Below are 27,841 nucleotides of genomic sequence, written 5' to 3' on the forward strand. Positions count from 1 at the left end.
TGACATGACTTCCGTGCAGCCAATCGGAAGCCGCGCCTTGGTTCCCAAACGGTTGCAGGAGCTTCCTGAAGCCAATCAGAAGCCACGCCTTGGTTCCCAAACGTTTTGGAAGTCGAACGGGCTTCCGGAACAGATTCTGTTCGACTTCCAAGGTACCACTGTACCTCCTCCCTTTACAAAAGCCAAGCAGGAGAGAGCAATCTCAGTGAGGGTATGGTATCTAGAGAGGAACCACAAGAATATACAATTTTTAACAAATCAGATGCATCAGAATACATACTATTCTAACTAACCATTTTTAAAAATGGCATTTTTTAAATTTACTGATGAAAACAGAAGCCAACACATTTTACTAAAGCTCCCTTTTATTTCAGGCATATCTCAATCATTCATTCACTTATACATTTCTATGATAGGAGGCATTATCCTAGGGATTAATTGCTTGTGAATGCAGTGCTGTTAAAGTCCGTCTCTCACAATTTATGTAGAGATATAAATACCTACCTACTTACCCATTTAAAGAGCTCTGAAACTCTTCCAAACTGAAGAACTATATCACAAGTCAAAACACAACAAAGCAGAAGGTGAAAATAATCTTGATTAGAGAAACAAAGAACTTGTTAAAAATGCCCACGCGCTTTTTATTAATAAAAACTAATAGTGCCACAATTAAACAAGTAAAACAAACTGCTTATATTCCATAAAATATTACAGAAAAGTTTATTTGTGTTTCAATAAAAAGACTACTGTCTTAGAACAGGCAGCTGACAGTATTTGTGCAGTTAATTCTTTGTGAATAAATTTTAAAAGACTACCACCTGCCCTGAAATTTCTTTTATAAAAAAATGAAGTATTAAAAGTGATTGACAAATTTTGAGTTAAACATAAAACATTCTCTATATTTAATTTCAACTTTATAATAGATTACTGGAAGATGTTTAAGAAACAAATATAAACATTTGTTTCAGTACATGTCTTTTATATGATAGACTTATAGGTATGTAAACAACTATATAACAAATTGTTTTCAAAATCTGCCTGTAAGAAATCAGGCAAATTTTTATCATAAGCAAAACTCATCCCAAACCTTCAAGACATTTACACAGCTGTGCCAGCTTGGCAGTAAACATTTGCCAAAAATTGTATTTCATATGTCCTAACATTCAGCAAACACAATATATAAATTTGATGGAATTACAATGATCAGAATAATTTTTAAAAGGGAAATAAATTCACACAATTTCCGCAAACTAACATTTAAAAAGAGGCTCTTTTGTTTGTTTCTTTGGACTCTGCATGATCAGCAAAATATAACATTTGTTTGCTATGCTTCAGTACGAAGTGTCACCTAAATGCACTCTAAATAAAATGCCATTCAGTGTATGCATTTTTGACAGGTGGACAGATTTTATTTTCCATTAAATGTGGCTACATTTTCAAACTTAGCAACAACACTTAGGGGCAAAATGCATTTTCCTTCAAGTTAAAAATTCTAAGCAAAGAGTAAATAAAGGTTCTGCATTAACACACTGGTATCAACACACACATCCTCACCACATGTAAAAAAATCTACATAAAACAAACAATTCTTTTTACTTTACTGGAGGAGCAATTTCTAAATTCAGGACTCTTACCAGTATCTCCTTGATGGGGCAATTTTATGACAATTCTCTTCCTAGAATTATTCCTGAAGCTTGCTGAATTTTAACATTTAAAAAAGTCTACACGCAAAAAATATCAGTCGTCATCGTCATTTTCATTAAAGTCCTCGTCATCATCGTCGTCATCATCTCCAACATAAGACACTGGTGTCTCTACTCTAGAGCCGCTGTATTGAGATCCATTGGAACTTGTAGCTAACATTCCATCCCCTCCATTTGAGTAGTCACTGAAACAAAAGCAAATTAGGATCAATACTTTTATCTAGTTTTCCATTAATGCATTAAGTTTTTACAACACAGCTATGCAGAAGGAAGGGTGAGAAAAGGAATGTGCCTAAAAATATTTTTGAACTGAAGTCATGCAAGGTTGCTACTGGACCCCAGGGACTTGGCTAGGATCACAGGATCAACTGCTGTGCCTTCCTGGATTCAATGGCAAAAGGAAAGAAAAAGCCTTTGTGGGTATGAATTGGGACCAACTTCTCAACACTTCCCTATGGCTGCTCTACACTATTATCACCCTTTGGGCTTTAACTCCTTCAAAATGCCTATTAGGGAAACTATTAAAGGTAAAGGGACCCCTGACCATTAGGTCCAATTGTGACCGACTCTGGGGTTGCAGCGCTCATCTCGCTTTATTGGCTGAGGGAGCCGGTGTAGTTTCCGGTCATGTGGCCAGCATGACTAAGCCACTTCTGGCGAACCAGAGCAGCTCACGGAAACGCCGTTTAACTTCCCACCGGAGCGGTACCTATTTATCTACTTGCACTTTGACATGCTTTCGAACTGCTAGGTGGGCAGGAGCAGGGACCGAGCGACGGGAGCTCACCCCGTTGAGGGATTCGAACTGCCAACCTTCTGATTGGCAAGCCCTAGGCTCTGTGGTTTAACCCACAGCGCCACCTGCGTCCCGTAGGGAAACTATTAGGCAAAACAAAAAGTGAAATTTGCACTTTGATGAAAGAAGCACTTTCCTTAGGAAGTCTCAGCAGCTGCTGATAAGATTTTATCTGGCTAACAACAAAATCCAACCGACCAGAATCCATCACCCGCTACCAAGGAAGCCTCCCAGATCAAGGACATCGGTTGGTTGCATTTTTATTGGGTAACATGTTTTCTGGCTGATCTGCACCTGCGCACAGGTCACTAGACCTCTTACAAAAACCCTGTTCCTCTATGTTAAAAGCTTGGGTTGCAGCTTCATATAAGCAATTATTAACCTGCTCTAAGTTGGTTTTAAAATTCTGGGGAGGGAGATATTGGGGGGAATACAGGTGGTGATATTTGGAATGTACTGTATTGGCCTGAATATAAGCCTCACTCCCCCCCCCCCCAATTCCAAATGTGGCTTAAATTCACGACCTTAAAGAAATGGCTTTTACGGTATCGCAGCTGAAACAGACATACGGTAAAACGGAACGGGTGTGAGTGCCTGTGGAATTTTAAGGGAGTGGTTTATATTCGGATATTGTCTTTTTTTCTTTCCCCCCATTGAATTTTAAAGGTGTAGCTTATATTCGGGTGAGGCTTATGTTCGGGCCAATACAGTAATATGCTCTATTTGGGCAATAAAGTCGATTTTGGTCCATATAAGGGAAACCACACTTTTAAGCTGTATCGTACGTGGCATAAGGACCGCAGGGCAAATGTCATATGCCTCTCACGTTGACAAAGTTGTGGTGCTAGGGGAACATACTTCTACCTCTGGTGAAAGCGTTTGTAGGTCTATACATTTTTGGTCCCTGGTTTTTAACGAAACTAAGCAGTCAACTTAATTACACCCTCTTCTTGCTCTCCTATTTTTGGGCATGACAATAAGATGCTTATATTGAAAGATTTCGTTATATATTTTATTGGCTACTGCAGGCATAGGCAAACTTGGCCCTCCAGATGTTTTGGGACAACAACTCCCATCATCCCTAACTAACAGGACCAGTGGTCAGGGATGAAGAGAATTGTAGTCTCAAAACATCTGGAGGGCCGAGTCTGCCTATGCCTGGGCTACTGCACATTTGCCCACCATACACAAATTGGAATATTGCCGTTTTGGAAGAAGTTACATGCCATCTTTGAACTTTGCAAAGCACAGCTACATCGGATACCTTCTATCCAGTTGCGCGGGATTTTATTTTGTATACAAATGAACACCACTTACAACAACTTACACCAGCTTCCCAGGAAATCTGGACTTTTGAGTTAACTTTTATTTCGTTATGTGATATGGGAATTGTTAATATATGTGATTTCTGCCACCTTTCATCCCTATGGTTTCTTTTTGTTTTTCCTATATCCCCGTATGTAATACAGTTTTGTTCTGCATTAAAATCAATGGGGGGGGGGTCTAAAAATGAAGGTGCTTGGCATTTGCCAGGTTTATCAGTATTTAAAGATAAATCCCATCTAACCTGTTTGAAAATCTTGTCCCATTTGAAGCTGAACCTGATGAGGATGAGACATACACACTGCTTATTGATCCCTGAGCCATTTCTGTAAAGGAAGAAAGCATTATGAATTCTGCAGCATTGATTCTATACTAATCAGAAATCTAATCCAAATATTTTTTACATGTAGTGAAATTTTGTACAAAGTGCCCATCACAAAAAATAATAAAATTAAAGCAGCTTAAAAAGGAAAAAAAAGAAGTTACACGGCCCATTAAAGTTCCCACTAAAATATAGGAGCACTGAATAATCTCTAAAGTGCATACAAAGCAGAAGAAAAATGGGAGGAAAATAAGTTTGGGTGTACTAAGCCTAATTCTCTAAAGGGATTCCATGGCATAAAAAACTAAGTGTCTCATTAAAACACCCCACTTTATTTTAGTAAATAAAACCAATTCTATGGAACAGCAGAGGCAAAGATGAATATGACAGCTTCCTTTTACTATGAAAATATTGATCATTCGTAACTGCTACACTTACAAGTATGGAAAAACGTGCTAAAACGAAATCAGACTTGGTTCAAATTTGCTCTAGTAGCTGACAAGTACATATTTATCAAGCCAACCATTGCTTTGCGTTCTGATCAATGGTGGCCAGCAGTGGAGAATGAAAGAGCCATATAGTGTTGTGGCTGCCAGAGATCTCCTAGAATGCACTCCAATCCTGTTAACAATTATTTCAAGGACAGCTTTGTTAATTCTGATGTTTTGCAGTCCTTTTTGATACCAACTGAGGATAGCACGATAGTAAAGGTAAAGGTACCCCTGACCATTAGGTTCAGTTGTGACCGACTCTGGGGTTGCGGCGCTCATCTTGCTTTATTGGCCGAGGGAGGCGGCATACAGCTTCCGGGTCATGTGGCCAGCATGACTAAGCCGCTTCTGGCGAACCAAAGCAGCACACGGAAACGCTGTTTACCTTCCCGCTGGAGTGGTACCTATTTATCTACTTGCACTTTCATGTGCTTTCGAACTGCTAGGTTGGCAGGAGCAGGGACTGAGCAACGGGAGCTCACCCCATCGCGGGGATTCGAACCGCCGACCTTCTGATCGGCAAGTCCTAGGCTCTGTGGCGTCCCATAGAACTTTACAAACAGTTCTCCTTTCTGCAATGATTTCTAGGATTGGCCTGGCACCTAACATTTCACAATTGACTGCTTGATAATCCACCTCTATGTTGGTGGTGGTAACTCCACAATGATTTGGAAGTTACTGCACTATTAGAACTTTTATTTCCATCATTTGGGGGCAGGGAAGTTCTTAAGAACTTTTCACTCCGAAAATGCTTTGCTTAGGCAACTGTAATGATAAAAGGCTTTGCAAACTACTTGTACCCTATAGTGCTGTGTATTGCAGTTGTGTCAAGTTCCAATGGCAGCTTGGTTTCTTTTCCACACACGTTTTAAATATAAGGAAATCTTTCACAGAAACTTACCTGTCACATATGGTTCAAGAGCTTTAGGAACCAAGCTCCTTGCATTTTTTAGGTCCTCTGCTGAGCAACTTCCAGATTCTAGCCCAAAAGCCATTCCCATGCGCTTTAACACTTCTATATCATCGTGTATTTCAAATGCATTGTCAAAATTAAATAGATATTCAAACCTACAGAAAGTGGGTAGAAACTGGTCAAAAAGCTATGCACATAGGGTTATAAAATTTTCTTCCAAAGTGTACCTTCTACTAATACGCAACTTTTAAAAGATGCAGCACATTTTGATGCTGTTATACAATTCCAACACTGTCTTTCAGCAAGCAGTAGTCTCAAATATTTCAGTATTTCATATATTAGTAAGATACCGTATTTTTCGCTCCATAGGAAACACCTGACCATAGGGCGCACCTAGTTTTCAGAGGGAGAAATCAAGGGGGAAAATATGACCCCCCCCCAAGCTCTGGGAGCAGTCCTTCTCCCAGTCCTTCTCCCTGCTTTTGCGGGAGGTGGGGGAATCCCACAGGAGCCGCACGCCCAATCTCCTGAACTGAACCTCCTGTGCTGCTTTAGTGGGCTTACTTTATTGTACATTTTTAATTGCGAGTTTTTATTTTAACATTTTGAATGAACTGTTTTAGTGTGAATTTTCATTACGTGCGTTTGTATTTTTTCTATTGGTTTTTATACTTGTAAGCCACTTCGAAACCACTTAGGCAATTAGGTGGTATATAAATATAAAATAATAAAACCAGAATTTGCAACCCCAACTTTGTCGGTATTTAAGAGATTAGTCTATTTTCCTGCATAAATTTCAAGCTAGCTCCATGAACATGTGCAGCAGGTTGCAGCTTTGCTCTCCCCTTGCAAGAACATGAGCAATGAAACTATGCTCCCTGGCTTACTGTGTTATGATCGAATTGGGGGTCCTGGTTTGTTTTGCTTCAAATAATCCACAACATGAAGGGCAAGATTTCTTCTTTGCTTACCGGACATTGGTTTGAGCAAAACAAACCATGTTCCCCAGTTCATATATAATGCCAAGACAAGTACCATGGTTTGTTGCTCCCATGCTTACTAGAGGGAGGAGCAAAGCACGAGCCAATCGCTTATTATAATTTTTCATGCAAATGCAGCCAGTGTATTCGCAAGGAGAGAAGAAAACGCTCGTTTCCCTACTAGCAACCTACTTGTCATTAGAAATACTGCAGTCAATCACAGTCTTCTTGCTGGTGTTCACAATGATAAATGGCAAATGAATGACAGAATTAGAAGCTGGTGGTCTGTTTGCTTGCTGTTCTGCTTGACGATTTCGCTGAACAAGATTCTTGAAGGCAATTTGCTGTTAAGGGATTTAAATATAAACAACTTCATTCTTCTTTAAGAATAGGAAAACAATTGTGAAGGCATGCTTGGCATTAATTCTTAAATAAGAATATTTAAGAATAATTAAACAAGTAACAATAGTATCTATAACCAAGCATTTCTGGATTAGGCATTGTAAAGTTTTGAAAAATGCCTCCTTTTTGGTTACTAGGTGGTATGTGTTTAAGTCTATACACACACACACACAAACAAACAAACAAACAAACACACACACACACACACACACCCCAAGTGGAAGGTTTTCCTCCAGCTCCAAAACAGAGTCCAGAACATGGGAAAAAAATCTAACTTCTACAATGTGAATAAACTCTGCACAAACTTTTTAAACATAAGATCATCTGTAAAATAGAAATAAAATAAGATGAGGAAAGACAGTGGGGGGTTAGGGAAGAGAAAAATCTGCCTCATCAGGTAGGGTTGACCAGGAAGCTGAAGAAAAGCCTATTCCCTCAGTGCCATTTCATATATGCACATACTGCCTGGTTACCAAGAGGAAGTACTTTCCAGAAGTAAAAAGGCTGCTGTTCTTGAAACCCCAGAAAAATGCAAAGAAGACTGTCTAATAAACACCCCTGAAGTTGTTCCAGTTAATTATTTTTATTCCACTATTTAATTCTACTCTATCTTTTAGGGCAGGCCTAAAATAAAAACAGGAGACACAAAACATATAGAACAGAATCAGATGAAGTTGCATATAGTTGCCTGCAATAATCAAGAACGAAAATTGTGTAATGCCTTATTGCTAAAGTGAATTAAAACCACTGGGAGGAAATCATTTCGCCTTGCCAGACGGAAAAATCTCCCCTCTCCAATCCCCATGCACTGTTCTGGGGAGTTCTCTCAACCCTCCAGAGCTGATCTGAGGCAGAAACGGGGGGGGGGGGGGGGGGAGCACCTTTCCAGTAGCAGGAGCCCTTGCCCTGCCTTCTGCTAGCCCACCTGCTTAGTTGACTTGTCCAGCCCATTATCCTCTTATTCCCAGTCATGTCATTTACTTATGTAGTATAAAGTAAGTGCTTCAGGGGGAAACCAGCTCATCTTAACACATTAGACAATTGATAAATATATATAAAGTGATTTGGCAAGGCAAACAACTGTTCCAAAAATACCTGAAGTATTAGCTCTTGTAGTTGTGACTGTTTTTGCTTTATTCTTTCAAGTCTTCTCTGTCGCTCCACCTTAAGAAAAGAAACTTTGTTAGTTTTAGAGAGGAGTTGGGTGAATTTGAAAAGTACTGTAGCTACATAATGCTCTGTATGTGGGCTAAAATCCAAGAAACCAAGAAGTTCATTCTGTGAATCTAAGGGGGCTTTATACTTCTCAAAAAGCAGCACCCTGTCTCAAGTAATCTATACATTTGAAACATAGGCAAGATTCCAAAGCAGTTCACAAGACGGCATGAGAATCGGTTGTTTCAGATTTTTTTAAATATCCAAGATTACATATCTGCTGAAATGAATTTGAAACATCATTTGTTGTTCTTAAACAACAACGACTGCGTGGCAACAGCCATAAACCCTCTCTCTGCATACAAGGAAATCTTGAACGCCCAGAGCTAACTACCATCAAATGATACATAAGCCTGTTCAGAGATTATTTAAAAGACAATCAAAATAATTCAACCAAAAATGTATCTGTTTCTTATAGTGAAGTCATTCATAGAATGAAGGGGTATTAAACAGAGGTGCTTATGGAATCTGACACGATTAGATTCTGCACTAGATTCCAAAGTTCTACTTCATTGTAAATATTCCCTAAAGTGGAACTCAAATTTTCACTATTAGTTACAGTGCTCTGGAATTATTTCCAGAAGTTGGGAGGAATGGTCAACTGTCTACTCCCGCTCTCTTCCACCAGCACTTGGGAGGTTCTTACCCTAAAGATTTATTTTTTTACTTATGAAATTTTGCAAATGCACAATCATTTTCAATTAAAGAAAGTTATGATTTTGAAAGCCAGATGCGCAGAATGGATTATTCCACCACTCCAAAATCTGGGTCTCCAACCAGAATGAAGTCCTGTGTGGAACCAAAGGCATGCCACCATCTTGGAATGGAAGTGAGGGAATCTGTTCCTCCCGAGTAATCAGAAAACAGGATTAAAGAAATGCTGCAAATGAGAAAAGTCCACCGCATTTTACCTCTAAATTCTGACATTCCTGAGCTGAATTAGTAGGTAGGCCAATCCATTTTATTTCTTTCTTCTCCTTGGAAATAATGTTCATGGCCATAAGGACATTTAAGGCATCATAGACACGTCGTCTAATATTCTTCTGATCATAAGCCTGCTGTTGAATTAAGAGTATTAGAATATCTCTGATTTAACTGTTTTAAAGAATTTATCCAGTCATGCAACAGCTGAAGTAATATCATGACTTTGTCGGTTAACAGAGTAGCATTTCTAATCTTGAAAACAAGAACTTGAATTTTTTATAACACACAATACACACATTGGGATGATCCCCAAAAGAAAGCAAAAAGAAAGGGGCTGTGTCTGCATGTAGGTATTTGTAGCATGCAGGAAAAGGGTTTGTTGTCTCTACTAAATTCAGAACATGAATATATTTACCGATTCATTTGGTGAGATGTGTGCATCTGCGGTACTAAACTCTGCAACTAACTCATCTGCTACCTCATTGTATGAGGTCGTTCCTTTCCTCTGAACCTTCTCACAAACTTTCATAGAGAAGTGCCGCAAACCCTTGCCATTCTTCTCACCCTTCTTGTTGCGCTTCCTATAAATACAGATACAACGAGTTACACACACACGAACCCCCAAAACCAATGAGACGACTTCAGGGTGGGTTTCTTTTTTTTTTTAAAAGAGAACCCATACCCCAAATCACTTGTTTCATTAAACCTTGTGAAAAAGAAGGCTTCATCAATGATAAAATATGTTCTAATGGTGGCAGTGTTGGCCCACTGCCCTTAGGAATTTGTCTGCATAGAAGCAGAACTCATACTTACTTTGCCAAACCTTTATTAGGCATTACAAATAAAGGCCATTGTAAAACGTCCATATATAAAATTATAAAATATATACAAAAACAACCAAAAACAGAAGCAGAACACCTCAAAACAGTATTTTTTAAGAAATGCAATGGCACTGAAGAAATTGTTTTAATGAACGTAACTTGTTGGTTTGCACACCCACATCTGACCTAGACACACACAGTTAAAATATGAGGATATTATTATTATTATTATTATTATTATTATTAATACCATGCCCATCTGGCTGGGTTTCCCCAGCTACTCTGGGCGGCTTACAACATATCTAAAAACATAATAAAAACATCAATCCTAAAAAACTTCCCTAAACAGGGCTGCCTTCAGATGTCTTCTAAAAGTCAGATACAGTGGTACCTCTGGTTGCGAACAGGATCCGTTCCGGAGTCCCATTTGCAACATGAGCAGAACACAACCCGTGTCTGCGCATGTCGCTGCGTCTGCGCATGATGTCATTATGTGCATCTGCACACGCGGCGAAACCCGGAAACAACCCTTTCCGGTACTTCCGGGTGGCTGCGGGACGCAACCAGAAAAAAACGTATCATGAAGCAAACGCAACACGAGGTATGACTGTAGTTGTTATTTTCTTGACATCTGAGTGCGTTCCACAGCGAGGGTGCCACTACCGAGAAGGCCTATTATGACAATAGGCACACACTCCTATTACTCGAAACATTTTGGATTTGCTTATAACGTTATTCAAAGGAAACTCTATAGAAATACACACCATATCTACCTTCAGATACCAACCTTTATGCGAGGAAGAAACGAACTACAAGTTTAAGAGAACTGAATGCAATTATGTCCTTGAGTGGATGGAAAGGGCTTTGGTCCAGGGGAGGCTTCTGCTGGCAGGACAGGGAGTGAGGTGATTGTCACTGACCTCCCCCTCCCCTGTAGCTCCTTGCATCACCTCCCATGGTGTTCTGAAGGATCCTCCAAGTATCTGGATCACATGGGGAGTTGTCAAGGAAACTGGGATAAACTTACCTCCTCCCCTGATTCTGCTAACATAAGCCTCCAGGGATATCACTGGATTTGGCCCAATATTTTTCAGCTATTAGCTAACTAGCTGGATATGAGGCCCAACTTTAGTTACCAAGAATAAAGCTTTTGAGGCATGCGTTTTCCTGTGAATATGTTGTAACATTTTCCTGTGAATATGTTGTAACATTTTCCTGCGAATATGTTGTAACCTAACTAAATTTTACTCACCCAGCAGACCAAGGCGAAGAATCTGCAGTCTGGTTCTGCGGTACGAAGTGTGTGTTGGGTGTATGTGGACTTGATACCAGAATAGTATTGGGGGCTGAAGGTCTCTGAGGTGTACCAATAACCTACAGTTAATACAAAATGTCAATTAATGCCACTCCTATTCAGATTACAGTGGTACCTCGGATTTCGAACATAATCCGTTCTGGAAGACCGTTCGACTTCTGAAATGTTTGAAAACCAAAGGGCGGTCTGCAAATTCAATGGAGAAAACTGAAAAAAACTCAGCGGAAGCCGTTTGACTTCCAAGGCACACTCAAAAACAGAAACATTTACTTCCGGGTTTTCAGCGTTCGAAAACCGAAATGTTCAGCTTCTGAGACATTCGAAAATTGAGGTAACACTGTAATTATATTAGCTTCCTTAGTATGGAAGCCATACTTTTATTCTAGATACATTTTAAAAAGTCAAACAACAATTTACATTTTTAGTGGGTATTTTGCCCAACCAGGAAACTCTTAAGTTGGAATCAAACTCTAACTTATATTATATAGGCATGCTGCTGAAAGAACCTCATCTAATGGTGCTCTTCTTCATTGAAAGCTGCCAGTTTAAATGCACCCCATGGTTCCTATGTAGATCTCAAAAATTTCTAATGTACAACAGAGGTGGCGCTTTAGATGTTTCCAAACTAAAACTCCCACCATCCCTCATCACTGGGTGCGTTAGCAGAAGCTGATAAAAGCTGCAGCACACCAACATCTGTAGGGTCACAGTTTAGTCACCCCTGGCGTAGAACAATCTTATGCATGTTTTCTCGTAATGCGTCCCAATGTTGGGGTTGACCCCAGCAAAGGATTAATGTGGCACCTCAAAATCTACAAGTTACATATCACAAATGAATCAGTAGGTTTCCCAGCAGGCCTCTTACCATTTGTTGTGCAATGTTGACATTAGATTGTCCAAATGTTTTCGGTAGGAGTTGTTTTCCAAGTGTATTTACTGCGGAAGGGTGAACGGCTACTAATGAAACAACACCTAAAATACACAAATTGAAAAGTTGCAAAATGGTAACAAATAACTGGCAACACAATTAGCATCCAACTAGGCAAACTAAAGAGGTCAGTCTAATATTTAACCTCATTCTGTTGCACACGTCCAAGTTAAAATGCTTTTAAATATGCGAGACTGGGAGACATTCTTTACTTGAGCAAATGTTAGGATGAAGTCCTCGAGATAAATCATTGAGCTCAAACATAATAGCTTGATTTAATTCTCTGAAGACAGAGAAATCAACGTGCCAAGATTAGAATCCCTCACTATAATTTATCTGACATACTGACTTAAACTACTACCAGAAACATCTGCTTTGCTTGAAGATTATCTTCTAAATCAGGCTAGGGAATCTATGGCCTTCGTTTTATTTCTGAACTACAACTGCCATCATCCTTTAGCAACGTCTTTCATTTTGTAGTTGTTGTGATCTGTGCTCATACTGCATTGTGATGGCCATTAGCTATAAACCATAAAATCTACTGACTGAACTCCCATCATCCTTGACCATTAACCATGCCAACTGGAGGGTCAGAGGTCCCCTACAAAGGTTCTGGATAATCTTGTCAGCCACAAGTCAGCATGAAGAAAGCTTCCACATCTCTTTACAATCACATCCATTTTTACTTGGAAACAGTCAGTGTGAAGCATACACCAAACTGCAGCCTGTGTCTCCAAGTCGTCATGAAGACAGAAGTTTGTAAAAGTTCTATATGAGCAATGCGTATATGCATTTCTGTATAAATGCTGCCACCCTGTGGTACAAAATATTTTATAGAAGTAAAATTTTAGAATGGTAGAAAGTAAAGTGAAAAAAGTATTCTATTCACTTGAATAGCTACAGAATATTAGTATGGTGTATATGCGGCCAATTACCCACCCACCCTTCTAAGCGGTGTTGTCTGAAATAATTCAGGAGGGATTTGATGACTAAAGGAAATAAGAAAATACCAATCAGTTTCTGGCAAGTAGCATCTGAGACTGGAAGAGCTTTTTAACATTAACTATTCTAGTGTGCAACTTTTTAAAAGTGTGATCTTTATGAGACACCGGTATAGCCTAGTTGATTCTCTTTCTTTTGTGCAGATGGCATTACATGCCTATTTTGAGAATTAGAAGATTGCAGTCGCAACCAAATCCTGATGAAATGTTTGTGGCATAAGTCAATAAGTTGATTCAGGGAACTAAAGTAATAATTGTTGTTGTTGTTATTAACCCCGCCCATCTGGCTGGGTTTCCCCAGCCACTCTGGGCAGTTTACAGCATATCTAAAAACATCAAACATTAAAAACCTCCTGATAGATATCTTCTAAAAGTTGTGTAATTCTTTTATCTCCTTGACATCTGCTGGGAGGGCATTCCAGAGGGAGGGCACTACTACTGAGAAGGCCCTCTGCCTGGTTCACTGTAAATTTGCTTCTCGAAGTGAGGGAACCAACAGAAGACCCTCAGAGGAGGTCCTCAGTGTCTGGGCTGAACGATGGGGGTGGAGACGCTACTTCAGGTATACTGGGGCGAGGCATTTTAGGGCTTTAAAAGTCAGCCCCAACACTTTGAATTGTGCTCGGAACGAAAGTGGAACGGTTCTGCTGAGAAATAACTGTATCAGTCTCAAATGTATTCTTACTCACATTTGGATGCCCTGTCCATAAAAAATAATTTTATTAAAAATCTGGGATACAAACACATTAGTAAATAAATTGAAGCTTTATTTGTTAAAGCAGGGGTCACAACCTTTTCATAGGCCTATGGCACATTTGGATTTTGAGTGGGTACTATCCCCTTCGGTCACTTCAACTGAAGACTTAAGACTCCAAAGCCTCACTTTCAGAGAGTACTGAGTAGTAACACACTGTCTCTTTCATAAACAACTGTGAAACAGATATAGGTTGCCGCTGTGGCTCCCCTATGTCACACAACATGGTCCTGCTCAAAAGTTGCACCCTTTGGGTCAAAGATAAACAGCTGCATAAATAAGGCCTTAGACGCATCCATGGGATTCAAAGATGTTGCTGATGAACCACATACCATTCTGGAATCTGAGTGAGGAACAATGTGACTGGCTGCTGTGGACACTCATGATAGCTAAGCACATAATAATCCAATAATGGGAGGGGAGATCCTCTCCCTAATCATACAATGGACCAAAGATACCAGCCACCACCTATGAGAAGATGCCTTTTTCACAAGGGGAAAATGGAAAATTATAGGGCACATGGACTCCCTACACAATTTCATTTGTGTAACAGGCAATGGTTGATTACAGTATTGGCTGCCACTGATCATGTGCACTTTTAAAAAATGATTGTTGTTTATTGTACTGTTTCTGTATAAAGTATTTCTTTCAAAAATTCAGTGAAAACCTGTAAGTAAGAAAGACTGAACGGTCAATATGCATGCTTTCTTCTACAACAAACACCATTGTGCAGGTAGCATTACATGCCTAGGATGTATCTACTGATTAAAATTTGTACACGCTGCCTTTCAACTGCAAAATTTTAAAGAAGTTTACAAAGTACTAATAGATCTGGGTCACTGTGAGAAAGACTGTGTGAAAGACTAGGCCCAGGTGTCAAGTGTGGCTAGGTGTAGCCCACCAGGGTCTTCAGATAAGAGGGATGGGACCCACCCGAGGTTTCTTTGCCCAGGACTCCTCAAACGTGAAGCCAGCCTTACTACACACACAGAAGTCTTACTTCATTAAATATGAAGGCCAATGACAACAAGAGTTTCTTACCTTTTCCAGGACTAAGATTTTGGTCTATAAAAACCTTTAATTCTCCATTAGCTTCAATTAGACCAGCCTACAAGAGAAGACACATTTTATTTAGATGTAAAGTACTTTGCAAAAAAATTACATTCCCAGGTCCCAATAGGTTTTGCAAGGGACCATCCAAATCCATCATCAAGTTATAGGTTGCCTTTGTGTCCACAAATGTATTCTGTGATTTGTTGGTGGTACTGTTGTCACTCTCTATAAAAAATAATTAAGATCCATGAGGGTCTGTGCCTTGGATTTTTTTGTGGTCCTGGCAAGCACCAGATCTGTGATGTTTACTGTGCAGGCTTATCATAGAACACTGCTCCAGGTCTACCTATATGCATATAGCTATACACAAAATCCCCCTTAGTTCAGGCCACACCTTGTTTTGTCCTAAGGAGTTGGGGAACTTGCACATAGGCACATACACACTCCCAATGCCCCATTATGCATACAGACTTATCAGCTGGCAGTTGTGTAACCCAGCTCTTAGTAAGAACAAAATATGCAATATTCCAACCCATTACACACACACACACACACCGCAGAAGCAAGCAACTATGTAGACTGCTCTGATCAATACATGGTTGACATTTGTCCTCTTTACCAGGGTCATGGGCTTCTATCAGCAACCTACACCAAAGGAGTTAAACTATCACATACATTTTCCTTTCAAATGCCTCCCTCTGGCCCTAAAGTGAGTTTTGGAGTTTTAGCTCAAAGTTTCTTTTTCAACTTAGGAAAGCAAAACGTTTTAAAATGTCATCAAAGCTGCATTTCACAAGGAATACAGTTGCCATAAAACCTCATAGGAATTCAGCCTGGGGGTCAGACCAGGGTTTGACTGCCATCACCAGAACGTCACAGCAGGTGCACTGGAAATCTGAAGTACACACAGTTGTTTACTAGCTCTTTATAGGCCTACCCTGTACCCTAGAGTGCACTGCCAGCCAACTCACCAATATTGCTTCTTGTTGACTAGCACATGAGCAAAGCAACTAGGGAATTATTTCTCCAAGACAGGACTGCTGTGAACTCTTAGGACTGAATCAAACAAAATGTAGGTATAATAAAGAGAAGCATATATTTAAAATAAGCCAGCAGCCTGCATTATAAAGCTCTACATATTCAACCCTTAGCACGCTTACAAGCAGAGCAAAAAATAAAAGTACTGTAAGCACAAGGGAATAAATTTTTATCAACTTTTTGTATTTTCTTACCTTACTCCCCCCAAAAACCCATCATTTTTCAAAGGTGAGACTTTTATTGTGGTTCCCTAGGGCAACAATTTCCACACTTTTTAAATTATCATGGAGATATTTAAAAAATCAAAGCTCCTTATGGCAACCAGAAACGGAATAAAATGATTTAGTTAACAATACCATTTAGAATAAGTCAACATGTTAACGGCAAAGATGGAGCCCAGATTAAAGGATAGAAAGCCACTAAAATAAGAAATTTGATGGCTTAGTAAATGAGAAGTTCTTCCATTTTTAGGCATGCAAAAGAACTAAGAAGGTATTTCACTTTGGTTACTGATGCTTGGCACCAATCAAAACTTGGAACAGCTCTCTTGGATTTACATGGAAAGGAGAGAGAGCCAGGTTTAATCAGCATATTAATGGGACTAAACTTCGCAACCCTGAGCATTCTCAGCAATTTCATGTAGCTGTTAAACAGCATGTGGTACAAGACAGAACCTTGAAGGACACTACGGTCAAAATGTCCAACAGGAGTCACCCCCATCCCCACCTTCTGGAACTACATCTCCAGGAAGGAATAGAGTCGCAGGGGTCAGCAACCTTTTTCAGCCGCGGGCCGCCGGTCCACTGTCTCTCAGACCATGTGGTGGGCAGGACTATATTGGGGGGGGGGGGGATGAACTAATTCCTATGCCCCACAAGTAACCCAGAGATGCATTTTAAATAAAAGCACACATTCTACTCATGTAAAAACACCAGGCAGGCCCCACAAGTAACCCAGAGATGCATTTTAAATAAAAGCACACATTCTACTCATGTAAAAACACCAGGCAGGTCCCACAAATAACCCAGAGATGTATTTTAAATAAAAGGACGCATTCTACTCATGTAAAAACACGCTGATTCCTGGACTGTCCACGGGCCGGATTTAGAAGGTGATTGGGCCGCATCCAGCCCCCGGGCCTTAGTTTGCCTACCCCTGGACTAGAGACACTTCAGGGACACACATCCCCACATCCAGTTCCAGGTGCAGTAGGGTAGAGAAAGTTATCTCCATTCAACAAGCAGACAAAGTTAGATTGAAATGAATCTGGAGAATCCAGCTCAACGAAGAACATTGGCGCTGAATGCTCAATCACCTCCCTCAAGAATGCAATGCTACAGACTAGCTGAATATTATCACTTACCAGTGGGTCATTCCATATCAGGTGATCCAACCTTTTTACCTCATGTCATCCAATTTTGTTAATATTTTGTACACTTGTTGAATGATCAAAACTAAGCTTAAATCTAAAATTCTAATTTTTTTTATCTCATGTGAGTGAACAGTGGCATGGAAATATAATAAATGAAATGAAATTCCCTTAACAAAAATAAATTATCTGCAATGATTGAGACTGAGGGAAAGAGAACTGGGGGTTAGACGTCCTTGGTAGCAATATGTGAAGTGTCCTTCATTAGTTGAACTCCACAATATGCAGTGACAGATAATGAACCAGGTATCTCAAACATGACCAATTAGGCATGTAAAACACTTCTAAAGAAATCTTGAGCAGTTAGTTGCATTCACATCTTTCATGCAGTGTCTTCTAACTTGCCCTTCTCCTCAAGCAGGTACGACTGAACAGCGCCCAAATCCAGAATGAAAAATCTTCAATTTACAGTGGTACATCGCAAGACGAAAAACTCGCAAGACGAAAAACTCGCAAGACGAAAGAGTTGCTTCGCAAGACGAATTTCCCTATGGGCTTGCTTCGCAAGATGAAAACGTCTTGCGACTTTTTCTTAAAACCGTCAATGCATTCCTATGGGAAACCGTGCTTCACAAGACGAAAAATTCACAAGACGAAAAAACTCGCAGAACGAATTAATTTCGTCTTGCGAGGCACCACTGTATAACCCCCACCTCCCAAATTTCTTAACATTGGTATGACCTTCCCTTTAAGAAAGGCTAATTAACTGGAATAAAAAATGAATGCATTGATATAATTCTCAGAAAAGACTTGATGTGTACAAATATTTTCTATCAAAATCAGGAAACCAGCTGAATTCCCTCAGAAGTCAGATATACCAGTTAGATATGGAACATAATACTCTAGAAGCTGCATAAACAAACAAACAAATTACTCCACAGACATTTATTGAATGCATCTATTTTCCAATTGCAAAAAAATGCTATTTGTCGTGCTTTGCTTGGAGCTAGATGTAGAAAGCAACAATATATATATATATATATATATATATATATATGTTTGAGTGATAACCCAACCCACATTGCTTGAAATTCTATATATTTTAATGGTAAATTCAATTAAGCTACATGCTACATACAGAAAGAGTCTATGCTTTTTGTTAAGTATTACACATTATTGGCCACAGATGCATGCACTGCTATATGGATACTAAAACACATATGCCAATATGCATTATGTCCCTTACATTTAACTCAGTCTTCTCTGTACACAGTGACTGCATTCACACCCCATAGTAAGCTAGGAGTAATATTTTAACATGAATATGCAGATTACTCTCACTTTGCTCTTCCTCGCCAGTGAGCGGAAGCAACAACTTAGCGCTGTGTCAGAACTGGGGATTGTGGCCTTCTTCCACTCCCGCAAATGACACTCTTAAGTCAAGGTTTGTTCCTGACGTACCGATCACAATTTGAAAGAAACAAACCATGTTTCCCAGTTTGGACATAATGGCTAGCCATGATTTTAAATTATTTTGTTTCCACTGATTCTCGTATTTATTTAGTTTCAATTGTTACTTTATAACTCGATAATATAAGCAGCATAATCATAGTATGCAGCCTTCTCTGAGAGAGGACAATCTCTTTGCACTAGAGAACTTGCAACATTTTAAAAAGCCCTTTTACTTCAGGGTAGCACAAGGCATAATGATATAACAGCATACAGTTGAACTCTATAGCCTGGTTGAGCAACAAAGAATTGCTAACAATAATAACTCTATAAATGATGTATTTAATTACCGTATTTTTCTGCGTATAAGACGAGGATTTTTTACCCAAAGATTAGGTTTAAAATTGGGGCTCGTCTTATACACAGGTAGTGCAGAGGGGGGGTTGGTTGATTTGTTGCAGCCGTGAGCAAAGATTCTCTGCGGCAAGGGTTGATGGTGATTGGCTGCCACTGTGGCAATAGGGCGGTTGATTGGCAGCTGCGGGTCTTCTGTGACGCATGCGATTTTCAGCAGCGGGTAAGCTATTTTCAGCAATCATTCCCTCCCCCCCAAAAAGCTTAACAACTCTTGGAAATCTCCCCCCTCCCCATTTTCTTAATTTGGAGTCCCCCAAAATAATGTGTGTGTTATACACGGGGGCGTGTTATACATGAAAAAATACGGTAGTTAACATATTGATTTGAACTAAAGACTGCCCCCACAACTTGCCACTCTTTGACACTTTAAAATTGAGTCCTCTTTAATGAAACTCAAAAGTACCATAGTGCTGGCAAAGTTTAGGCTGTAGAGGTAGCAAATTGATTCCCCTTGACTTCCTGAATTACTGCCCCCACCAAATTCCTTCCTGCCAATAGTGCATAGTTTATTCTGTTCCTGGGACTTGCTGAGGCTGTGCCTCAACCCTACAATCTCCTTGGCTTTCCCTTTCATCACAGATCCATCAGAAATTATTTTTTTCAGTTTTCTTCAGTCCGTTGCCCACTTTGACACACTTCCTTTAATTACACTGCCTCTTTGTCAATCTGACTGGCACCTTTACCCGCTTCTCTATCTTCAGAGACATATAGCAATGTCAGTTCTGCTCCCATCAGTCACAGCAGCAACCATTCAAAAGCTATTTTAAGTATGTCATAGGACTTGGGATGTTCTTTCTTTAAACCACCACCAACCAATGCCACACACAACCTCCTTAGGAAAGTGCCCTCAGTTTCAAAGGAATCTGCCATGTTGCAAAGGATGTGCGCTTTACTCAATGAATGGAAGTGCAAAGACTCCTACTGCACACTGATTACTTGAGCAGCTCTTTGGAACCTGGCCACACGAAACATAAGTGTACAAAAGCAAGAAACTATAAACTGTGCAAGGTACTGCTTTCTCAGAGGATACAAAACTCCTTATTACAAGATTAGGTAAAGGTAAAGTGGCCCCTGACCATTAGGTCCAGTCGTGACCGACTCTGGGGTTGCGGTGCTCATCTCGCTTTACTGGCCGAGGGAGCCGGCATATAGCTTCCGGGTCATGTGGCCAGCATGACTAAGCTGCTTCTGGCGAACCAGAGCAGCGCACGGAAACGCCGTTTACCTTCCCACCGGAGCGGTACCTATTTATCTACTTGCACTTGACGTGCTTTCGAACTGCTAGGTTGGCAGGAGCAGGGACCAAGCAACGGGAGCTCACCCCGTTGCGGGGATTCGAACCGCCGACCTTCTGATTGGCAAGTCCTAGACTGTGGTTTAACCCACAGCGCCACCCGCGTCCCTTCTTACAAGATTAACATATTGCAAATTCACTTAAAATAAACGTATGGGTAAACTGAAATATTGTGTATCAAATATTGTGTATTTCATTTGTGGGCAATTATTCTATACCCTCTACTTGAAGGTCACAGGGTGGGCCACAACATCTTATGGCATATATCACGCCGTTAAAATACACTTCATCCAAAACAAAAATTGCCTGAAAACAACACAAAGGCCTGGCAGAACTAAAATTTCTTAAGCTGCCACTAAAACCAAATGAGAGTGGGAGCTGGGCTGATCCAAGGGGAAAGAAAGCTCTGAAGTCAAGGTGCTACTTCCAAGAAGGCCCTGCTCTGGGTCAACTAAACCTACTTCTGTCACTGATGGCACAACCAATAAGGAATCTTCCGCAGATCTCAATTCAGAGGCAGGATGATCCTGGGAAGGTGCTATTCCAGGTAGGTGGGCCCCAAGCCATTTGAGCTTCATATATTAAACTCAACACCTTGACAAATAGCCAGCTGGTGAAGTTGCCTCAGAGCTGGTTCAATATGCTTGGGGCACCTAAACTCAACAGCACCCAGGCAACAGCTGCGACCTCCAAAGGAGGCCCAATGTAGAGTCATCAAAATTTCAGCTATCCTTATCCAGGAATGGCAACAGCTAGGGAATCGGGTGTATCTGGTGATCTGAGTCTCCAACAATAAGGTGAAATTTAGGAGTGCTCCTGGATCACACAATTGCTCCTTTAGGGGGAGTGCAACTGCCCTCCAATCCTAATTTCTGGACCCAGAAACCAATCCATAGGCCCCGTGTCTTCTCTAGATTCAATTTCAGCTTACTGGCCTGCATCTATCCCTTCAGGTCCCGATTCCAACAGACGTAAGAGATGAGGCAAGGTACAATCAGTGTACTGATGATGTGTCACGTCAATTCCCCTGATAATGGCTCCCAACAGCTTTATGCAGATCTTAAATAGCACAGATCCCTGCAGGACCCCATGGTATAATTGCCATAGGGCTGAGTCCCACAGCGTCACTACAGTCGTACCTTGGAAGTTGAACGGAATCCGTTCCGGAAGTCCGTTCGACTTCCAAAACGTTCGAAAACCAAATGCGATTGTAATTCTAAAAACAAATCTTAAGTTGAACCCGGATATCAGCAATACATTTTAGAATTTGCAATGTATTTTCAAAAGAAAAACAAGCCTCATATTTCTCTGCATTTACAAGGACGTGTAATATCCTGAGGCCCTAAACATGGCAGGAGGAAATTGCATTATAAAAGGCTTTTTAATTGTGTATGTTTATAAAGGAAATCTGAATTTAAGACAAAAGTGTTAAGTCCACACTTACCTCTCAAACTCAATCACAACAGTTTATCAAACAGATTTAGTTAGAACCATAGAGGAAAATATGACTTCTTAGTTTTAAGTATCATAAAAGCAATATACTGAATTTATTGTGGTTGATGCCTACTGGATCCAGGAAGCAGCAAGTTTTCACACGATACTGTAGTATTCTAGAGATGCCATCTTGCATCTCATCAGGATGATCCAGAGTCCATATAGGTGATCTTGTATTCAAGATGGAGAAATTAGATGTGAAAAACTAAGTACACCCTTACTGCTCCATAGGAATTAAAAGGATAAGTAGCAGACAGGGGCTCCAATTACCCTTGCTTAATTGATCATCAGCAAGTGTGCCCACCTCCATAAAAGCCAAAGTTTTAGCAGCTTGCCAGTCTGGAGCATTCAGGTGTGTTTTAACACAATGCCAAGGAGGAAAGACAACATTCTTAGAGAAGCAAGTGCTACTGCCCATAAAACTGGAAGGGTTCCAAGGCCAAAAGTGGAAAACATTCAAGACCGTTTCCAATCTTCCCAGGAGTGGACGACCCAGCAAATTCACCCCAAGGTCAGACAGTGCAACACTCAAAGAAATTGCAAAAAACCCAAGAGTTACATCTCAGGCTCTAAAGGCTCTCTGTTAGCATGTTAAATTTTAAAATTCATGACGGTATCCATAGAAAAAGACTAAACAAGTATTGTTTGGAAGCATTTCCAGATGAAAGTCTTGTCTCTCTAAAAAGAACATGGCAGCACGACTTTGGTTTGCAAAGTTGCATCTGAACAAACCACAAGACTTCTGGAACTATGTTCTTTGGACAGATGAGACCAAAGTGGAGATGTTTGGCCATAATGCACAGCACATTTAGCAAAAATCAAACACAGCATATCAGCACAAGCACCTCATACCAACTGTCAAGCATGGTGGTGGAAGGGTGATGATTTGGGCTTGTATTGCAGCCACAGGACCTGGGAACCTTGCAGTCATTGAGTTGGCCATGAGTATACCAAAGTATTCTACAGTCAAATGTGTGGCCATCTGCCCAACAGCTGAAGCTTGGCTGAAACTGGGACATGCAACAGGACAAGGATCCCAAAACACCAGCAAATCTACAACAGAATGACTGAAAAAGAACAGAATCAAGGTGTTGCAATGGCCCTGTCAAAATCCAGACCTCAACCCAACTGAAATGCTGTATGGGACCTTAAGAGAGCTATGCATAAACAAACGCCAGCAAACCTCAATGAACTGAAGCAAGTTGTAAAGATTGGGTCAAAATTCCTCCACAATGATGTGACAGATGGATAAAGTCCTACAGAAAACCATTACTTAATGTTATTGCTGCTAATGGTGGTTCTACAAGCTATTGAATCATAAGGTGTACTTAGTTTTTCACATATTGCTTTTCCATTTTGACTTTATTTCTGTTAAATAAATCACAACATGGTGTAATATGTAATGTACTTTTATTCATTTGAAGTTGTATTTACCTAATTTTAAGACCTCCTAAGAAACAAATGATTGCTATTATGTCCTGATATGTAAAACCACAGAATTCAAAGAAGGTCACTTTCTTTTTCCCATGACTATAAGTGACCTTCCTTGGTGTTTCTGTATCTGTACAGAGATCCAAACAAAGATCTGTTACTTGTCTCTAATCCCACATTATTTTTGCAGTGGATATGGGCTGCAAGACCACAAAAGCTCTCCATTTTACTTATAGCATTTATGATGGCTCAATTTAGTTGCCAACCAACATGTTTTGTTGTCGTTAACTAGTTAGCATGCATAGTTGTTCAGGGGGGAAAATTCAAAATGGGAAACTTGATTTAAAACAATTATTTTTCTGTGCTTTTTCTTTGCAATTTTAATTGCCTAATTTAAATTAACTGCAGAATTTGGGGCCTGCCAAACTAAGCACAGCCCTCTGTCTGTTTGTGATATCCGAGTGATATTGTAAAACAGGGTTTGTTAAGTACACACCAGCCTACAATACATGGTTGATGAACTGTTTAGCTTGATGTGTTATAAGTTGTGGAAGCCTGCTCTAAATCAATGGGATTACCCATACTGATTAAACTTATGCTCATTGATGAAACTGAACTTGACTGTTCTAGTTTGCAGGACAATTACAACAACGGGAGGAAATTATAGATTCCAGTAGCTAGTTTTTTGCAATTTCAATTTTAGGTCACGATCTGAGTCTATGATAAATACCTTAATAGGAAATTCAACAACTCTATTTTTTTTAAGAATAGGGCACAAAGAAACAACCAAACTGCCATATGCTTTTCAATGCTGAAGGTGTGGTTCTGCTAGAAGAGGGCTAGATTAATAGAAGGATAAAGGTGTACCTTCTATTTCAGCCAGGCAATATAATGGAAAGTAAGAGTACTAACAAAAGCAGTAAGAATTCACTGCATCATACTTAAAAATACAACACTAAAAAGGTTTTTTTCATTCATGCCATAGATGATCAAAGTCAGCACCACACAAAATCATATGACGGACAAACAGCTTATTACAGATCCTCAAGCCCATAACTTTTTAGTGTAAACCTTCTACTTATATTGCTTTTAAGAAAGCAAAGCAAAGCAAGTGTTAAGCTATTATTGGAGCTATACTAGGAGCCAGTGGGCTAGCAATAAACATCCTGAAAGGTAGAAGCTTTCCCTAGTTTATTCACAAGTGAAATGGCGGGCAAAAAAAATATTATACCTTCATAATTATTTGGGGGCTGCTGACTCAAATAAAACTGATTCTGATCCACATACATGTAACTGGCCTTCCCTAGTTTGGAATAAAGTGTAAATGAAAGTGAGAACACAACATAGTGACTTATGGAATTCTGCTAAGTGCTTCATGCTACCCTAGTACAGCAGTATAGGCTGATGCTGCTATGTGCATGTATACCACCACTAAAATATACCAGATGCACCACTGCTCATCATTAGAAGAGATGACTTGTCATTTCTATGACACTATGCTAAAAGCATCTTAGCCTAAATGGTAGGGATGTAGCCACACATACTTGTGATATGCTCCTACTGATATGCTGCACTGCCATTATGCGGCACAGGATGGAGTCAATGCAGCTAGATAAACACATGCTTATTTGCTGTGTAGAAGCAGCTACATGAATACATAGGGTAACAGTGAATTCCTATATTTATTAATGCTAGTGTTACCTTGGGCTAGTCACTGCCTCTCAGCTAACCCACCTCACCAGGTAGTTGTGGGGATTACCATATACATCACCTTGAGATCCTCCTTGGAGAAAAAAGGTGGGATACAAATACAATAAACAAAAACATTATCTGTAGGACCGTTACTTACAAATATACTTACATCTTTTGCCATGTTACTTAATCCAAGAAATCAGTTCTTTATTTGCTTGATTGCCACAGGTACAGGAACAGTAGCACTGTATTCTAAAAAACGATAAATTAAAAGAAAAGAACTTGGTTATTGCAGGGAAACACATTTTAAAATTGAGATGGCTACATTTTCTTGACTTTCAGCACAGGGTTTTTAAAGTAAGTTACAGTCTGAAAGACCCAACTTAAAGCCTTCATAAATTAAGAGCAGCTCCGTCTCCAAAGTGTTTGGCCCCTGATCTTCTGAGAATATAAAGGCAAGATGGCCTGAACTGACAGGATCATAGAGGTGGGGATGGGGAGTTGCACCCTGTCCAGCTATGCGCTGGATGACTGAAAAGCATAAATATGCCTCCTGCATAAATCTGCACACAACCCCCTTCCAAGAAGAAGGGGGGTGGGGGGCTTTGCTCCTGACCCATTAACTGCAGAACAGTTGCTAGGCCTCAGGGGCCCAACCCCCTACTACACCCCCCCCAACGCTGAACAAAACACACACTGCTTCTCCATGCGAACATGCAAGCAGGCCCTGGAAATTTACATGCTGCTTCGGGGGCGGGGGGAGGAAACTGGTCCTGAGAGTCCCTGTGAAAACCAGGCGAAGCAGCATCTGCGCTCCACAGAACAACTCCCGCCAGCCCCCGCCTCCTGCACCTTCCCGCCCCCTCTCCAGGGCCTCAGAAGCCCGACCAGAGCCCGGGGAGTCTGAGGCTGGAGGGAAGAGACGGGGGGCCACCCAGGCACCAACCTCACCCTCAGCAGACCCTCCTCCTCGCCCGCCCGCCCCGGGGAAGGGGGGAGGGAAGAGACCGGGGTAGAAGGAGAGAGGGGAGAAGGAGGAAGAGGATCCTCGCCTTAAACCGTCCCGCCTAAGCGCTTCCCACCGCCGCTGCCTCCTCCTCCTCTTCGTCTCCCACCTGTCTTCCTTTTCGGTCCCTGCAACCCACTCCCCTGCCCAAGGCGCCGACGGTACCTGAGGAAGTAGAGGAGGAGAAGCAGGGAGCAAACTCCATCCCCCACAACACACTCCCGAGCAATCCCCCACCCACAGCGCCGCTCTTGCACGGAAAGAGAGAGAGATGCCAACTGCACATGTGCAATGCACGGCCCTCCTCAAAACCCCCTCGGGGGTGGGGAGAAGCAGCCGAGGAGCAACACCATCACCTCTAGGCTTCCTCCTCCTCCTCCTCCTCCCCCTTGCAAGGCAAAGCAGCTGTGTTTGTGGGGAGATAAGGTTGAGGGGGGGCACCTTTCTGCTTCCCTCCCCCACGACCTCCGGCCACAAACATACACACACTCGTTCAACTGCACCAGAATGAACTCTGCCAATAATTACGAAGAGGCATAAGTGTGCATGGGAAATGATAATAAGAAGTTGCCCCCCTTCCCACAACGTCTTTTCACCCCTTCCAGCGCCTCTCCACCCCAACCCCTCGCTTTGCAAGCCTCTTTTCTCTCCTTGGTTCCAACAGTTTCCAGAAAGTGTGAAGTTTTCCTGAAGCAAAGGAAGGGACACTTTTTTGGGGGGGTGTCGTTTCCCCCCCAACACGAGTACATTTCAGCCATCCCTTAAGGCTGCAGCCGTGTGCAGGCTTACTTGGAAGCAAGCTCCACCGAGACTTTTGCATGCTTACTGGATAAAAAAGCAGACATGCAAAATAATATTATTATTAATAATAATAATAAAGGATCGGCCGCAATCCTAAACAAAGCTTTTACCTGGGAGTAAATCGCACTTAAAATTAGCCGCTCTTTCTTCTTCTACTGTACTCCGGGTGCAGAGCTGCGATCCGATGCACAATTGCTGATTACTTGGAAGCAAGCCCCCCCTCTCCCTCCGCTTACTTTCGGGTAAACATGCACGGGATCGGGTTGCAGGCAACAACCCCTCCTGCTCCTCCTCCTCGCGAAAGCGCCATCATTCCCTGCCCCTGCCAAAGCTCACCCAGCCAAGCCGCGCTCTCCTTCCTGCCTCGCTTTGCTGCCTCCTCCCCCCCCCACCCCAAAGCTTGGAGGTTCCCCGGCGCCGACCCGCAGGTTTGCCCCCCTCTCACACCTGTTCGCGCTCCTTGCACGGAATGGGGCGGATGGGGAGGAACGGGGCTCGCCGCTGCCTCCGCTCGCCCTCCCCCCCTCCGCCGGCGGTCCCGCGATTCTTGGCTTTTTGGCGGTTGGCACAGAAGGAAGGCAAGGGGGAGGGAAAAAAATTGAAACTTACACTTTCGTGCGTCCCTCCCGGCGTGACGCTGCGCGCTGACGTCACGGGGCTGTAACGTGCCCCACATAGGCACACGCGGGGCGGCGAGCGAACTCCCTCCCACATCCCATCGCCGCTCTGCCGCACGCTCGCTCGCTTCGGCCGGCCTACTGGGCTGTCGCAGGCGGAAGGCTCGCGCATGCGCGAGGTTTTCGCGCCTTCGGGATTCCCTTCACGCCTTCCTCCTCCCGGGGCCTTGAGAGCGCGGGAAGCGGCAGCGCGAGACCGGCCGTTGAGCCGCCCTCGGGGACCTCGCGGCTT

The 27,841-nt window shown here is 41.6% G+C and overlaps 1 protein-coding gene across 8 annotated transcripts; it reads right to left on the minus strand.

The window, feature by feature from the left end:
* Positions 1-617: 617 nt before the first annotated feature.
* On the minus strand, positions 618-27,827 carry TFDP1 (transcription factor Dp-1). Of its 8 annotated transcripts, none has more exons than XM_083437974.1 (12): positions 27,542-27,827; positions 25,295-25,377; positions 14,930-14,996; positions 12,071-12,177; positions 11,143-11,264; positions 9,485-9,650; positions 9,057-9,203; positions 8,026-8,094; positions 6,721-6,872; positions 5,537-5,703; positions 4,067-4,148; positions 618-1,888 (listed from the first exon to the last, which is right to left on the minus strand). In XM_083437974.1, exons 2-12 carry the CDS (start codon positions 25,304-25,306, stop codon positions 1,738-1,740), a joined length of 1,242 nt encoding a protein of 413 aa, XP_083294100.1. In that variant the 5' UTR covers positions 25,307-25,377; positions 27,542-27,827; the 3' UTR covers positions 618-1,737. The 8 variants fall into 8 exon arrangements, with proteins under 8 accessions (XP_083294100.1, XP_083294103.1, XP_083294102.1 ...); XM_083437977.1 differs by having other exon boundaries at positions 9,057-9,200; positions 27,542-27,673; XM_083437976.1 differs by having other exon boundaries at positions 9,057-9,200; positions 27,380-27,612.
* Positions 27,828-27,841: the final 14 nt, after the last annotated feature.

Source organism: Podarcis tiliguerta (genome assembly GCF_965153285.1).
Source record: "Podarcis tiliguerta genome assembly, chromosome: 4".
NCBI classification, from domain to species: Eukaryota; Metazoa; Chordata; class Lepidosauria; order Squamata; family Lacertidae; genus Podarcis; species Podarcis tiliguerta.